The sequence below is a fragment of the Gymnoscopelus microlampas genome, assembly GCF_963454915.1.
Source record: "Gymnoscopelus microlampas genome assembly, chromosome: 13".
In the NCBI taxonomy this organism is placed as follows: domain Eukaryota; kingdom Metazoa; phylum Chordata; class Actinopteri; order Myctophiformes; family Myctophidae; genus Gymnoscopelus; species Gymnoscopelus microlampas.
Genome location: NC_139950.1, coordinates 33,671,571 through 33,686,983, shown reverse-complemented (window position 1 = coordinate 33,686,983; position 15,413 = coordinate 33,671,571). Strand labels below are relative to the sequence as shown.

Genomic DNA, 15,413 nt, shown 5'->3' with positions numbered 1-15,413 from the left:
TAGGAGGTCAAATTTGACGCCTTGGGGGATGAGAATGTGATGCCTCAGGAATTATGTGGACCATGTAGATTGTAGACTCAACATTGAAAAGCATTCAAAGCTTTGAAAAACAAGTTAACAACAACAAGACAGGCACACCGTTTAGCCCCCCGACACATGTACCCGGTAGAACTGCAGGGGATACCTAAAACGAAGGAACGAATCGAAAGAAGTATTAGTTGCAATTCAAAACAGTACTTTTGTATAAGCAGACAGACACACAGGTAAACACAGACAGAAAGACAAACAGGAAACAGAGAGGCAGAGAGTTTGGAGCCTATTCTATCCTGGATGAGAACCAACATTCAAGGTATTTGCCACTTTAGCATACGTGTCACACCACCCATCATTTACACCTTTCCTTTCAGCGAGGTCCTGGCCCGCAGAATGGTGCATGCTGCCACGAACAGCAGCACTGGGTTTTAAATAGGTTAGCAGAGGGGAGAGTTCACTCAGTGCACGTTTACTAGTAATTAAGAGCCTCTGAGATAGCCACACAGTTTTTGACTCTGTGACTTCCACACAAATATCAGTGTTAATTTAACTGTACAACAGATGTAACCAAAATTGGACCTTTATGGGACAATTTGGTTACATTTGTACACTCTCTCAGTTACATAATGCATGAATGAACACTGAGGATTTTACTGTGTACTGTCCCCAGTACCAAACAGCACAACACAAAATTGAAATTAGTCATAGGGGTCACCTGTCAGCTTAATATGGTTTATGCATAGGCATTACTGTGATGAATTACAATCCATTTTCAAATTTGCATTAGTTCCTGTCCTGAGGTAGGAGGCAGATCGAAATCTGCTGTAGAATATTGCAATATATAATACACGCTGTGCATGAGTTCATTAACAGTAAAATATAGGCACTTTTTTATTTATTTATTTTTTCTTTTTTTTATAATTTTGTTGGTTATTTGGATAATTAATAAAAAGTCTGTGTATTTAACAAGGGACATGACCCATAATACGTGTTTTCATAACCTTATTCCCACTCACTACCTCCAGGGGAATGACTACATCCCCTCTAGTGTGGTCATGCTATAAAAACACGTGGGCGTTTGTTTTTGTGTCCTCTGCCTTGGAAAACTGCACTTGAAAATGATGACTGAGAAGATAATGAGTCATCACAGAACATACAGTAGTTCAATGGCACCACCTGTTACTTAGGCCTGTCACAATTATTACATAATCGCCTAATCACAATTTTTTGCATAATCGTCATAGTCGTTTCCGTGTTGAAAATCTTTCAAATTAAAAAAAAAAAAATCAACACGTGGAAATATCAGCAATATCATTTCCACTATTGTTTTCATTCATAATGTTCCAGTGTTCAACGACAAAAACACAATTAAATTGTTAATCGCAATTATTTGACAATTAATCGTCATCATGTAAAATGTCATGATCGTGACAGCCCAACTGTTACTGTCACACGCTCATTTGCATTGGATGAGAAGCTTTCTTCTTGCCTCATCTTATCTTATCACTCAAACAGAGAGCGTCTCCTTTCAAACCCCAATGGTTCTAATCAGCCCCCCGCCCACAGGAGTGGCCCAATTCTCTCACAACTTGCTACAAAAATCCCTCATGAAAAACTATATAATCTCCTACCTTTCATTTTCAACCTTCACATGTGTCTCCTTCTCTAATAATCAAAAAGTGCTATATATTTCATCTCGCAATTTACTTCCGGATGGTTCGTTTTGCACTTTTTTTGCCACATCGGTCACGGGAAAGAAATAAGCGCTGCCGTGGTCTATGGAAACGAGCCCAAAAGTGCACCCAAATAAGCCCAAAATCCCTTATACAAACAGTCAGACCTGGCAACGCAGCCTACGCCAATCATGCGTGAGAGATCTACAAGCTATGGGGCAGAGACGCCACCGTATCTTAGCAACAACTACAGCGCTCACTCTCATTGGTCGTGTCACGCTAAGAGCAGTCTCCAGACAATGGCATCGCAGACAGCTTGCTCTTTACTGCTGTAGCCATCACAGTTAGTCCCAGCGACGACGGACAGGGCAGTCATGCCTGCAGCGGCTGTGCAATCACTTTGTCAACAATGCACGTTCGTGTGGCGAATGTCAATATTGCTGCTCAGTTAGTCCATTGTAGATGGTGTATGTTTGTGTGTGTCTTCTGGAGAACTATGTAGCTCCACAGCAACTACAGTAACTAACGTAATGGCAGGACCGCCCCGTGCAACGCATGTTAGGCTGCATTATGGTCATGTAGTAATTTCAGATAATTTCGCTCCGATTACAGCAGTGCTTATCAACCCTTTCACGCCCCCCCCCCCAAATAAACGTACTTGATCTGGGGACCCCCCCATTCTGTTTGACTCCGTTCCACAAGTACATATTGTGAAAATAGCCGATCTACAAGCTCAAAACGCCTCACGTTGAGAGGCTTTGTAAGCTTGTAGATCGGCTATTTTCTACATGACTGCCTCTTTCTTACATTCTTTGACAATGTGGCCCATGTTTTCATAGTATAGTTTGTTGACTACTTTTGTTGCAGAAATGCTCATTTCCTTTACTTTACTTTTTTTATTGTCTCCGCCAGGCCGAAAGGCATGGCGCAAGACTATGTTTCACCCCCTGTCCGTCCGTCTGTGATAGCTACTCTCTCACATCGTTGACTTGATCGCAGCAAAATAACAGCCCGATGAGTCAGTGAGAGCTGGATAAACGAGGTAAAATGTGTCAAAAGGAGTCTGTACGGCTGTCGATAAATGAACACATGACGTCGGTGGGAGAGGAGATATTGTGTCTTTTGGACAAACAGCAGCGTCGTGCTGATGTTTGTTGTGTGAAGCAGCTTAATGTCAGAGTGTTTGTGTTGGAGCGCCTCAGTGCGGCTGCAGAGTTCATGTGCAACCTCTTCCAGAGAGAGACAGAGACACTAGAAACTCTGCTGGGGAAAAAAAAAACTGCTGGGCATTGACTTTCATATGGACATTGATCTACACACTGCAGGTATATCTGCTACACACACAACATCAAACTACACACTGCAGGTATGATGCAGCGTTTGCATTACAGCCAGCATGCCAGCGTAGTTCCCATATGGTTTCAAGGTGGGCTAAACCATATGGACCCCATGTCAGCAATGTCAGCGGCATCCACTTCAGTCCCAACTGCGATGCCCATGCAGGCTATAAGTAGCTTCTACCTGGCCCTTAGGTGGGCCCCAACTACCCATGTTTATGTGGGACCAAGGCGGGTCCTACCTGGGTTTGCCCATGCAGGCTTTAACTGGGTTCTACCTGGGCCCTAGGTGTACCCTAACCAACCACAGTGCAGTGCCCATCGCTCCAATTGTTGTGACGTCAGGGCTCTCAATACTGCACATTGGTGGAGGAGGAGGGGCCGCAGGGCGACCGCACACATCGCTGAACCAATGGTAGCCCACGGATGTTTCCTCTGGGGATTTACAATCTGCCCCTCTATGCCACATATCATCCGCACTACAGGGTCTTCACTGACCGAGCCACGGCCCCACTGACCCTCATGACGCTACGCCACTTATATGAGTTGCCAAGTGGCCGCGGGCGCTACGTGGGCGTGGCCGCGGGCTAGACGCGAGCCCCCGCGTAGCGGGGGCGAGCTTCTAGTCATATCAATTCAAATACTTGAGCTGTTAGTGTTTTACATGACCATATCAAATTACCAAATGCACACCACTCTTCATATGAGACACACACGCCAAGTTTGAGACCGGAAACTAACTGTTACGCCAGGGACAGATTTTATGCGACAGACACACTCACAGACAGATTCTGTGAATTATAGATAAGCCTGCAATGTGTTAGTCCCTAGCCATCTATGCCTTACAGTCACATGCAAAAGTGGAGGAGACCCATTTCAAGTTGTGACAGTGCCCCCTTGAGGCTTTAAACACCACTGTGCCGGCAGTCAGCAGTCAGAGCACAGAACATGGGAATAGTCATCTGAGAATTCCATTTCAGCAACTGCCGTGACAAAACTGCTGTGTTGTGGAGGCGGCCCTATTAGATGTGAAATGGAAACACACTGTGGCAAGTAAAAGAGGGCAGAAGTTAATCTGTGGCAGTGAGGGGGGAGTGCAGAGGGACTGACAGGCTACTGTTGTGTTGGTGACCTCGCTTCAATGTTCTCTGCTGACCTCTTGGCCCAGCCTTGATTTCATTACAGGGGGAATTGATTACTGTATGTGCTGACTGAATCTTTCACCCCGGAGGGAAACCAACCCACTACAACTGAACAATTTACATTGGTGAGATTGAAATACTCTCTGAAACAAGGGTCATAGTAGGCAGGTAGCAAGGAAAAAGATGCTTTAGAATCATACTTTAGTGTGAGAATTGTTCTCTTGTATGCAGAATATTCTCTGTCCTGGTGTGTTTCTATTAAAGTCGATTAATTCTGTAAAATTGGTCACGTCCAGGCTGTGTGGATTAGGGGGCTCATAGGCTCTGACAGCAATCACACCCAGGTGGGATTGGATTATTAATGAAGATTATGAGAGGAGTTTGCAGGGTCTGTTCAATTATTTAACACTATGTTCACATGGAGCTTTGCCTGTGGTAGTTTGACATGTACGTGATAAAACAGTATACTGTCAATTCTAAAAACAGAAAACATATGGTTAATAGCAACATCTTCAGCTTATAGTAGGCTAGGATAAAGTCACTTCACTATCGTCTTGGTGAACGTTCCTTGTGCATCTAGTGAACAATATTGGTAATATAAAGTATAAACATAAACAGTAGTAAGTCAAACAAGACAAACATGGTCTGTATACATTTATTTACTTTGTACTGTAATAGAATTTCAATGTTTGAACAAACATTTATTTTTTTGCCCGTTTCACAATTACACCAAAACTTCCTCCCAATGAATATATCTGCACTACAAATACAGTTAGAATAACAACAGTTGCATCAACAGATGACACAGTGGAAAAGAGCAATGGCCAGAAATGCAATGTTTACTCTTGAATTCTTCTGTGGAACCTTGAGCAGAACTGTACCTTTTTCTCACACACAAACAGTTGCATGAGTCAAAAAGTCGTATAGGCATTACATTAGTTCCTTAGTGGTTTACATTCATCGTAAATGTACCATTTGGTCTAATGCAGTACAAAGTAGACCCTTACAAATGAATCCCTTTGGGAACAACAACTGTGTGACTAACACACAACAAATTAAAGACATAATTTCCATTCAATCAAGGGCATAGACTAGATAAGCAGTAAACGCTTCTGACTACAAAACAAGTCCCTTCATTAATCTGCAATAAGATGTATCAATAATTCTCTTATTGTTTTTTATGTTTTGTTTTAAACAACATTCACTTGATAAGACTAGAACCTATATTGCCCTGTGAGCAAAACACATCCAAACAAGGTGACACTTGGCCCGGACGAAAACAAATGTCTGCTAGGCAGGAACACGAGTCATGACACTGAGAGAAACAGTGCTCCAACATTTTCACTTAGTACCATGATGAGTGGGGTGGCGACCAAGGCCTGGGTTTCCTCTCAAGATAAAGAATCCCTTTCTACATTAGCTACTGCCCCTCCATCTTTCTGTAAAACTTAAAAGGAAAAAAAAAATCCTGGTTAGCAATAGCAACCATGTCACAATATTATTTAGCATAACGTTATTTTCTTGACAACCACATTGAGAATGGCTCAAATCGGACGAGAGGTTAGCATGAGAAGTGGTTATGGGACGAGTGATAAATGTTATCACTGAAACGGGGAATTGATGCTAGCACAGATGAGCGACTGACTGCCCTCTTTGAGTGTAATGGTTCATGGCTGTTGCAATTGCTTAGAACCGTTACAGATTCACTACTGTGTTCATATACGTTTCTTAACTACACATAATACTCGCATTTACCAAAAAGAGTTATTTCTACCGTCCTAATTAGTCTTTGTTCCTGCTGTACTACATAGACATTCAATTAGATTTCATAAAATCTAATATTCCACGATGATGCTTGGACCAGTTCACTTAAGTGCAGTTGATACTTTAAGAACACTCAAAATTCTTTGGGATTTGGGGGAAACGGATCAGTTCAAAGCTAAATCCACAGATGAATCTTGAGAGCTTGCACAAAGAAATACATTTCGGAGTCATCCAAAGTTAATGAACCCTCAGGAAGGATGTTTCCTTTTCAAAACTGAACATACAACAAAAGCCCAGAACAGGCACAAGCTTTGACGCTATAAACACTGCTGCTGCTGCTTACTTCATCAAGCATAGCTCAACAGATTTCCACATGTTAGATTGCACAAATGACTCGAAAATTCTAGACTTCTATTTATCATTTGAAATAGCATGGTTCTGTTGATTAAGTGGACCAAGCATAAATGAAACGTATTCAAGACGCTATCACATGAATCTAACATGGCTAAGAGTATTCTGTGATGGTACCTCCAAGCTGGGAAGTAATGTCAGTCAAGTTTAGAACAAATGTTATTCTTTCTATGTAAATTAACTACTCCCTGCTGAAGTACTAGTAATTTATGTTGGCACTTTTCACTAACAAACGCGATGGCTGGACTTGGTTAACACTTCTAAAGGGATGTTTTCCCCACTCTCAGTGAGACTGTGAGAGGTGAGGAAGACAAAAGGCACTCAGTTCTAGCATAGATGAAGTGTTTCAAACACACAGATTCCATGCACACAGAGGGGGCCACAGAGAGGCCAACACTGACAAATACCATCAACAAGACAAAAGGCCACATACTATCAACAAACAGAAGAGGAACAGAACCACAGAAAGATGCCTATTGACACAATCAGAGAGAGAGGCCTGTAGCGCTCGGACTAATTGCCTCGTCGCTCAGCTGCTGTCTAATGGCGCAGCCATATAACGGCTCCACAGATTATGGGGCAAAAAAAAGTTATCAAAGTCGCTAATAATAATCTAATTACAAATCATAGGAACTCATTCATGAACATATAAAAAAAGGAAACCATACAAAATATATATGTAAACTGATTACCGTTAAACATTCCTCCCCTTCCCCTAAAATGATAATAAAAAAAATAAAATAAAAAAAACATCGTAACACGAGTACAAAATATTAGATTTTGTTTTGTTTTAACTGCAAGACAGCTGCAGGAGCCTGTTGCTGGACACAGAAAACATCAGAGGAATGTCCACCAATCACAAAACACTGAGGCCAGCCAAAGGTCAAAAGGTCAATGATGATATATTTTTTGGTGTCTGTGTTAAGGTTCGATGATGTCACTGCTTTGGCATGATGACCTGGTTTCCGCTTGGTTTCACAACGTCCTAATCTCACTGGTTAAGTGCTTACATTTGGCTAGGTACAAAATACATCTGTGCTTTGAGTTAATAAAACAAATGCATAGGTAACCATCATTCCAATCTAAGGAATCAGGCTTTCACAGGCAAAAAGTCTAGCATTGTTTTTTTTAACATAAGGTTTATTTGCTTTTCTGACCAGTCTTAACGGTAACTTTTTGTCAGCAAATAAACCAAAATCAAAACAAACAAAGGAGAAAAAACTAAAAAAAGAAAAAAAGAAAAAACAGGACAATTCGGCAGACATTAAACAACAAAAGTCTAGCATTGTTAAAGTGCATGTCATTGACACAACGGAATACAACTAATGTAGATTGTATCAATGTGGAAATTGATTGTACTAATCATTCTGCCTGTTCCCTTCAACAAAAAAGTGGACAAAATACTGGACAGTACCCTTTTTTCCAGAACTACAATAACAACCTTCATATAAATGCTTCAGATAGATGCATTGAACACTGCATCAACTTCATATATCTGAGAAATCCCTTCTTCTTCCTTAATGGCACTTAAACTATGGCTTTTTTTTTTTTATTTGGCAACAAGTAGAACAAGTCTTAGTTCAGCTCGAGGGTAGAAGACCAAAACTAGCCAGGGCAGGTTGAATCCTGGGCTATTGAGGTCTAGAGAAAGGCACTGGAGGCTTGGTCTCTATCACGGACAGTTCTGGGGCAGTATGGAGGGTCTGGGGTCTCCTACCACCGGCCGCTGATGCTGGCCATGTCTGCGTGAAATTGGCGAGAGAGACGACCACTGGCACCGCCCTCCAGGAAAGAAGACCTGATGGGCGGCTCAAACAGCTTCCTCCGGTTCTTGTTTAGCTCTGCAGGAAAAAAAAGAAAAGAAAAGAAAACCGCAAAACCCTCAGTCACAGGATGCATGATAAAATAATTCTAGTCCCGATTCCAGACGGCCTTTGCTACGTGTCACTCCCCATCTCTTTCTCCCCATTTCCTGTCAGCCTCATATATATATAAACCTAGATACCTCATTGGCCTCTGCAGTTCATTGTAGCGACTGGTATCTCAATACAAGGCTCTTCCGCAGGGCTGTTTGACTACTGACCAATCACATCGCGTTAACTACTGGCCAATCACAGCGTGTCTAACTGACTAGTTGCTGCGCGGCTGCCTCTTAAGAAAAGACCCGCCCCACCTGCCTCTGATTGGCCTACCGAACGCCCCCTTCTGTGACGCATACGGAAGTTTCCAGCTTGCCCTGCTGAAGCGGAAGGAAGTGGAAGGCTAGCCCTGGCAATAATATAAGAGCCCTGCGGAACAAGGAAGCGCGCCCGAGATACGAACGCTTCAGAGCTGAAGGAGGCGTCTACCTTTATATGTCTATGGTCAGCCTACTGTCCTATCAATAATAAAGGCATAAAAAGCCCAAAAATAAAAAATAATTCCACAAAAACACGGTATGTTTTCTGTTGAGAGAATTCTTGACAGTTCTGATGTGACTGACTGTACTCATGATGATGTGCAAACTATAGTGGACCAAGATGTGATTGGAAAAAATACAACCAGGGAGCATATTAATTGTGTTTTCCTTGTGGTATGACTCGATTGACACAGACAAGAAAATTGCCATCAAATTGCCACAGGATGGCTCACGGCAACCAATTTTTTCTTGCCACCTGCATGTTAGATTGCCCTGCAGGCCGGTCAAAATACATTCATGAAAATATGTCAACACAACAACCCCGCATCTGTGAATCATTCACATGATGGCCGTGTCTCTGTCCCTGCCAGCAAAAACCTTCAGTCTGATTATCGGAGACAGGTACAGTAGCTCATTCCAACTTCTCTTTTCATTGGCATACATACTGGAAGTGCAAACCTGGACCAAATTGACTGGCACTCTATCTCTTTTTGAAAGGAGATATTGAGACTTGATGAAGGATATAGAGACAGTGAGTGGTGAGAGAAGGGAGAGCGTTGTTCTGTTTCTTAATCTGTGTGAAGTCTTTTCAGCAGTGATCAGCATTGACCTGTTCCTGGCTGAGCAGCACAGAAATGGAACCAAACTGTGGCCCAGGGGCCCCCTCTCTGCTTCCGCAATAATCACTATGTTGGCCATGCATGAACATTTCTCCAACAATCCTGCTGTCAAACCCTGGCTCTGATTAATTACCTTCTAAATCTTTTTTAACAGAATGTTAACAGCAGATTTGAGACAAGTCTCAAAGCTTCTGATCTCAACAATAACATGATAAAACAAATATTATGCAAACTCTAAACTCACAGTACAGCAATATCCAAAATAATGACATTTGTAATGAATTGTGAAAACCATTACATGTACTGTATTTTAAATTCAACAACAAGAACGGAGTCAATATAACGAGGCAGCTGCTGCAAGGGGAGCAATATCAATATCAATGCACTCATCTGATAAGAATTTGTCTAACTCCCATCTACTCCTGGGGGCATAAAACTGAACGTTATTTTTACAAGATAAGTTACTCACAACAGCAATGGTAGTGAGAAAACAGCGGCTTGAACTGCTCTACTATGGTTTGCTGATAAAAAAAGAGCCTCTTCTGACTTTTAAATTCACATGGCAGAATAAATTACTTCTGCTTCAGTTTTGACAAGTCTTGGACTAGATACTGTATGTGTAACTGGGTGCCACACAGCCATGTGGCAGATATAATACTCTACAAGTAATTAATGAAAACCATATAAGCTAATTTCACACTGCATCTGAAAGTTGGCAGGGCCCACAATCTAGTTGGCAGCAGTGATTATCAAGACAGAACAGTGAGCTGATGCCATGACCTCCCACACCAAAGGAGGGGGAGGTTGAGCTGTAGTGCTTGAGTGACAACCCAGGTTGTGTAATAATAGTAATGTGTATGTATAAATGTGAATATGGCTGTGTATGCAATGTTTACACATGCACAGAAACCCAGAATATACATATTTATTTTCTGAATTTCTGCTTTCATTATTGATAGAACAGTACAGAGATGCGGTTCTAGCTTTTATGGGATACTGGGCGAACAAAAAGGGTATGTCAATATGCATAATTTATCAAACAGAGAATAGGGACCAAATTAACCATACAACCTCTTTATCTAATTCTAGGCATAAGACACCCCCTAAATAATCAATATCAGCATAATATAGAATGTAAATGTTAAGTTAATTTTAAGGAAATCTCCCTGTACAATAATGTACTAGTTAGGTCGTAATCCTTTTGTTGCAGTCTACGCACGTCATCATAATGAAACTATGTGAAATTATATCCAATGTTATGTAAGGTGGTTGGACAGAAAACAGAATATACTGTATTCAGCCTATGTGTAATTGCATAGTAAACAACAGAAACATAGGCTAACAAAAATAAAATAAGTGTTATGGTGACGTATTTGTGGATGTACTCATGACACAAACAGCAGTTTAAATTAATGCAAATTATATAACACACAAAATAAACACTCCAGTGTAACAACCTTTATGCTGCATTCACCTTTCAAATCAACAGGCTACAAGTCCTTTTCAATGGAAGCCAGTGACATGAAGCTACTCAGTGATGCCCGACACTTGTTGCTGTGTGACGTGCTACAAATCAAAGTTGAGCTGGCTTCAACTCTCTTCAGTACTCCAATGACGCAGGGGAGCATCAATCAATCATATATGTTTTAGTTTCACCATTTCCACTCCTCTTGTCAGTGGCGTGCACAGACATTTTGAGGGGCAGGTGCTCAAGTAAATTTACTGTTTTTTGTTTACTTGGTCTGCTCTTTTTTCCCTCTACACCTATACCTCTTTGCCAAAAATAGCCGATCTACAAGCCCACAACGCCTTGCAGCGCGAGGCGTTGTGGGCTTGTAGATCTGCTATTTTTGGCTAAAGTTCTCATCAGAAAAGGGATGCTAGGTTTCGAGTGGTTATGGTAAAAAGAAAAAAAACATATCACATAAAGATTTGGCGGACCCCCTGTAGTAACTCTGAGGACCCCCTAGGGGTCCCGGACCCCCTGTTGAAGACCCCTGTTGTAAACTGAAATTAATACATTTTTTTAAAAGGGCACTTCTGGTCAAGAGGGCAAAGGGCAGGTGCTCTAGCACCACCTAGAGTCTATCTGTGCACGTCCCTGCCTCTTGTCTCTCCCTACAATTACTGCTCCGTTCTGATTCTGATTCTGTTCCATACAAGGAAGAAAAACCTATACTTGCGGTGACCTAGTTCCCTGTGTTATTTAACCCTACACTTTTCATGTACGCAGTGTGACTTGAGAAACGCTTCGATGGCGATACAGATGGAGATACAGAAAGGGGGGAGAGCAACACAGGTCACAGACCCGGAATCAAACCAGGGCCGTTTCAATTATGGTTGGCATTCTATTCATTACAGATTACACTATGCACCATAGAATTTAACTTGAACACTAATATAATGTACCTGAGATGGCAAGTAGCATTTTCCTCCGGGCTCCAAATGTGGTGATGCCCAGTTCTTTCAAGTCCTGGTCTGTCAGAGTTAGGAACGTCTGGAGGTCAATCTGGAATCCACATTCAACCACAGTCAACACTACCATCACACTATACGTCAATAAGTACTGCCAATGCTCTAGTAAAGATGAAGCCTAGCTGAATAATACAGGCAGACCTTATCGCAAATATTGTATTAAGACAGCTACAGTATATCATTAGAACCCGACTGATGCTCGAGTCCTAGCCTACCGATTACCAATGTTTTTACCAATATTTTGTAAAAAAAAGGAAAAGAAGAAAAGAAAAATATATTCAGTTTTTCAAAACTAGAAAATTCTAAAATAGCTGATCAAGCTCACAAGGCATCGCAACGCAATACAGTGTGATATTGTAGTTTGGCTATTTTTGAAACGTTTTGAAAACGTTTGAAAATCTTCGCCTATAATGACAGGCCCAAATTAGGGAGACGTCGGCTGAATAATTGCCGATACCAATGTCATAAAAAAAAAGTAAAATAATGGCTGATACATCGGCCTGGCTCTACTATCCATGGCAACACATATCATAATATTTGCATTATTTTTCATATCGGTATGTCTAAGGCACTGAGGTGGGTTCTCAGTGATGCTCAATACCTCTTGCTGCTGGAACACGTCAGTGTACTTCCCCAGGCCCAGCTTGCTGAACAGCTCAGGCAGGTCAGAGCCTTTGAGAGATGAATTCAGGTTTAGGCTGCATCCATTGCTGCCGGTCACAGAAGAGATGCAGTCCATGTAGTTACTGCTGCTGAGGTAGTGCTCTGCAGCTGTAAACAGCACAAAACAAAACAATTGTTTATTATACAGTATGTGATCAAATTTGATCTCTCAACACATATACTGTGTCTATCTATTAATGCCTGGAATCTCTGTGCGTGTCTGTCTGTCCGTCTATATTATAAATATAAAATTGCTAGCTGCATGCAACACAGAATATTTGTCATAATATGAATACACATTTTGAGAAGGGCAATAACAGGTTCAGTTCATTTGTCAGTAGCCTCACTGATATGGTAGCTTATTTCTCCTTTGTGACTAAATAGGCTTGCAGGCAGTTTCCTTGAACTTCACTGCAAGTACAGGTGTGTAGGATGAAGCAGCGCACACGCACGCACGCACGCACGCACGCACGCACGCACGCACGCACGCACGCACGCACACACGCACACACACACACACACACACACACACACACACACACACACACACACACACACTGTCAGAATGATCTTAACACTTCCATGCCACTGAAGCATCTGTCAGTGTGCTCAAAATTAAACATTGGAAAGTGTAATTGAGTGGGTAGTGTTTTTCTCTGAGGTTAACTCATCAATGAGACATCTCTGGTATCAGATTGTCAACAAAGCAGCATTAGCAAGCTGCACTTAAAATGGCAGCTTTCTCAACTGCTGCTGAGGAAAATGCAGCAAACCAATTCAATAATGTCTTGATTGGTGTTCTCCAAAGTTCTTTTTTTTTACCCCTCAGAATTCAAGTGATTTACAAAGGTTTGTTGTAATCAATCAATCATTATGTTAACAAATTTCAGCTTGGCAGCCCTATTTTGGGCACGTAATTATGGGCAGAAAAAAACAATCCTCCATAATTCAGCAAGTGGTTAATTTAGTTTTAACTTATTACTCTGTCACAAAGAATTATGCTATAATGTTGATGTTTCCAGGCTAATCGATGGTACTGTACTTGGAAGACTAAAATGAACTAATTCACATCCATAATCGGTGTCACTGTGGTCCTTAAAGCTCTTCGGGTACTTGCTAATGCTTGCAGCCGCTACAGTAGATATACAGTTACTGCAAAAGATGCTAAGCTGACCAGATTTGTTCTGCTTCCTCTTGGGGCTGCCAACAGTGGTGGGGAATTCAGCATGGCCGGCCAGGAGTCCACCGTTCCTGTCTCGCCAGTTGTCTGAGTCGCTGCCGTTCCCAAGGCATTCTCGGCTGCCGGAGTTGGACATGGACAGGGGGGAGCCCTGAGGGAGACCAGTTGGATTAACAGATGACTCCAAAAACCGACACAGTGAAATCCTCAGTGTTAATTTATCCATTTGTAACTCCATCAGTGTACAAATGGACCTTTACAGGTTTACTGTGTAAGCAGTCAATAGGATCGCTATCTGGGACTGCCACTTATTGACTTTATAATGAGAATTCTAAATAGTTTAACTCAAGTTACAATTGAGTATACACAGTAAAATGCACACGCATGCACACACAGTTTAAGTTCCCCTAATACCCTCAACCTTTTGGTTCCCATTATGTCCTTGCTGGCATTCTGTTCCCCCAATTTAAGAGCTTAATCTGTGCCCACTACTCTTACACTCATATATTCATTTCTATAGACTCTCACACTCAAATGGCATATAACTATAACTTATACTTAATAGTATAGAATGAGAGTCCTGGCCACATAATGAGGACTTGGGTTCTACTACCTCAAAGGTGGTGCTCATGCTGGGTTTGTAGGGAACATGGTTGGCCCTGCGGAGCTCCTTAATGGTTTCTGCTGGCATGGATTTGGAGAAGCCCAGGCCACTCCATGTGTTGGTGGGGGTTCGTACCTCAGTTACCACTGGCTTCTTCAGCATGGCTAGAGGACACACAAGCGCACACGCACACGCACACACGCACACACGCACACACGCACACACGCACACACACACACACACACACACACACAAAATGCTTTTCATAACATTCTATTTCTATACATTTTCTTTCATGCAATCTTTCTCAAGGGCAGTTTAACACAACACATGACAAGACCCCGTAAAGCAGCAATAATATGTATTTTAAGTTTGTCACACCACAGAATAATGTGTTTTAACCACCAAGCCAAATTTGAATGACAAAAAAAAGGCAAGTATGTCAAATTAGGTTTAAAAATCGTGAAATCAACAAGCTCTGAACACTGATGGTAATGAAACCATGCCCATTCAAGGGAGAGGTGCAGTCTCTCTCAAGTGTCACATACAACAAAGATCTGAAGCCATGGCTGCAGTCAGCTATGAGATGTCTGAGGTCAGCACCTGGGTAATTTCATATAAAAAAGAAAATACGTAATATTTTATTTTTGGAAATTCAGAATGGTGATAATTGCTTGATCCATTCTTTTTTATTATATAAGAATAGGCTGTAAGGAGTTGAAAATGTCTCCTTTGTCAGTGTGTGTGTGTGTGTGTGTGTGTGTGTGTGTGTGTGTGTGTGTGTGTGTGTGTGTGTGTGTGTGTGTGTGTGTGTGTGTGTGTGTGTGTGTGAGTGAGAGAGAGCTGTACTCCTCCAGCGGAACTGACTGATGACACAGTGACACACTGGAATATGGCTACAGTGTGGCATCAAGCTATGATTTCAGCCCCCCGCCCAAAAATCATTAACTCAAAAACAGTGAAAAACTGTTTAAATGGTCTAACTCCACAACTCAGGACTGCACAGTTCAGTCTTTTTACATGTTTTCAGCCATTACCTTTTGTATAATGTGTTTAGAAACAAGATGTTGAGCTAGAGATGTTGGCCGTATTGAGGATTCAATCTGTGATCTT

The 15,413-nt window shown here is 41.8% G+C and overlaps 1 protein-coding gene across 4 annotated transcripts in view; it reads right to left on the bottom strand.

Annotated features, from left to right (window-relative positions):
* Positions 1 to 4,833: 4,833 nt before the first annotated feature.
* Positions 4,834 to 15,413, bottom strand: part of bicc1a (BicC family RNA binding protein 1a) — a 78,519-nt gene continuing 67,939 nt past the window's right edge. For all 4 annotated transcript variants that reach the window (XM_084075546.1, XM_084075547.1, XM_084075548.1 and 1 more), the window contains 5 exons: positions 14,310 to 14,464; positions 13,691 to 13,847; positions 12,455 to 12,624; positions 11,788 to 11,887; positions 4,834 to 8,201 (listed from right to left, as the gene is read on the bottom strand). In XM_084075546.1, the coding sequence (XP_083931672.1) occupies positions 8,074 to 8,201; positions 11,788 to 11,887; positions 12,455 to 12,624; positions 13,691 to 13,847; positions 14,310 to 14,464 (710 nt within the window). In that variant the 3' untranslated portion in view covers positions 4,834 to 8,073. The remainder of the gene's footprint in view (positions 8,202 to 11,787; positions 11,888 to 12,454; positions 12,625 to 13,690; positions 13,848 to 14,309; positions 14,465 to 15,413) is intronic.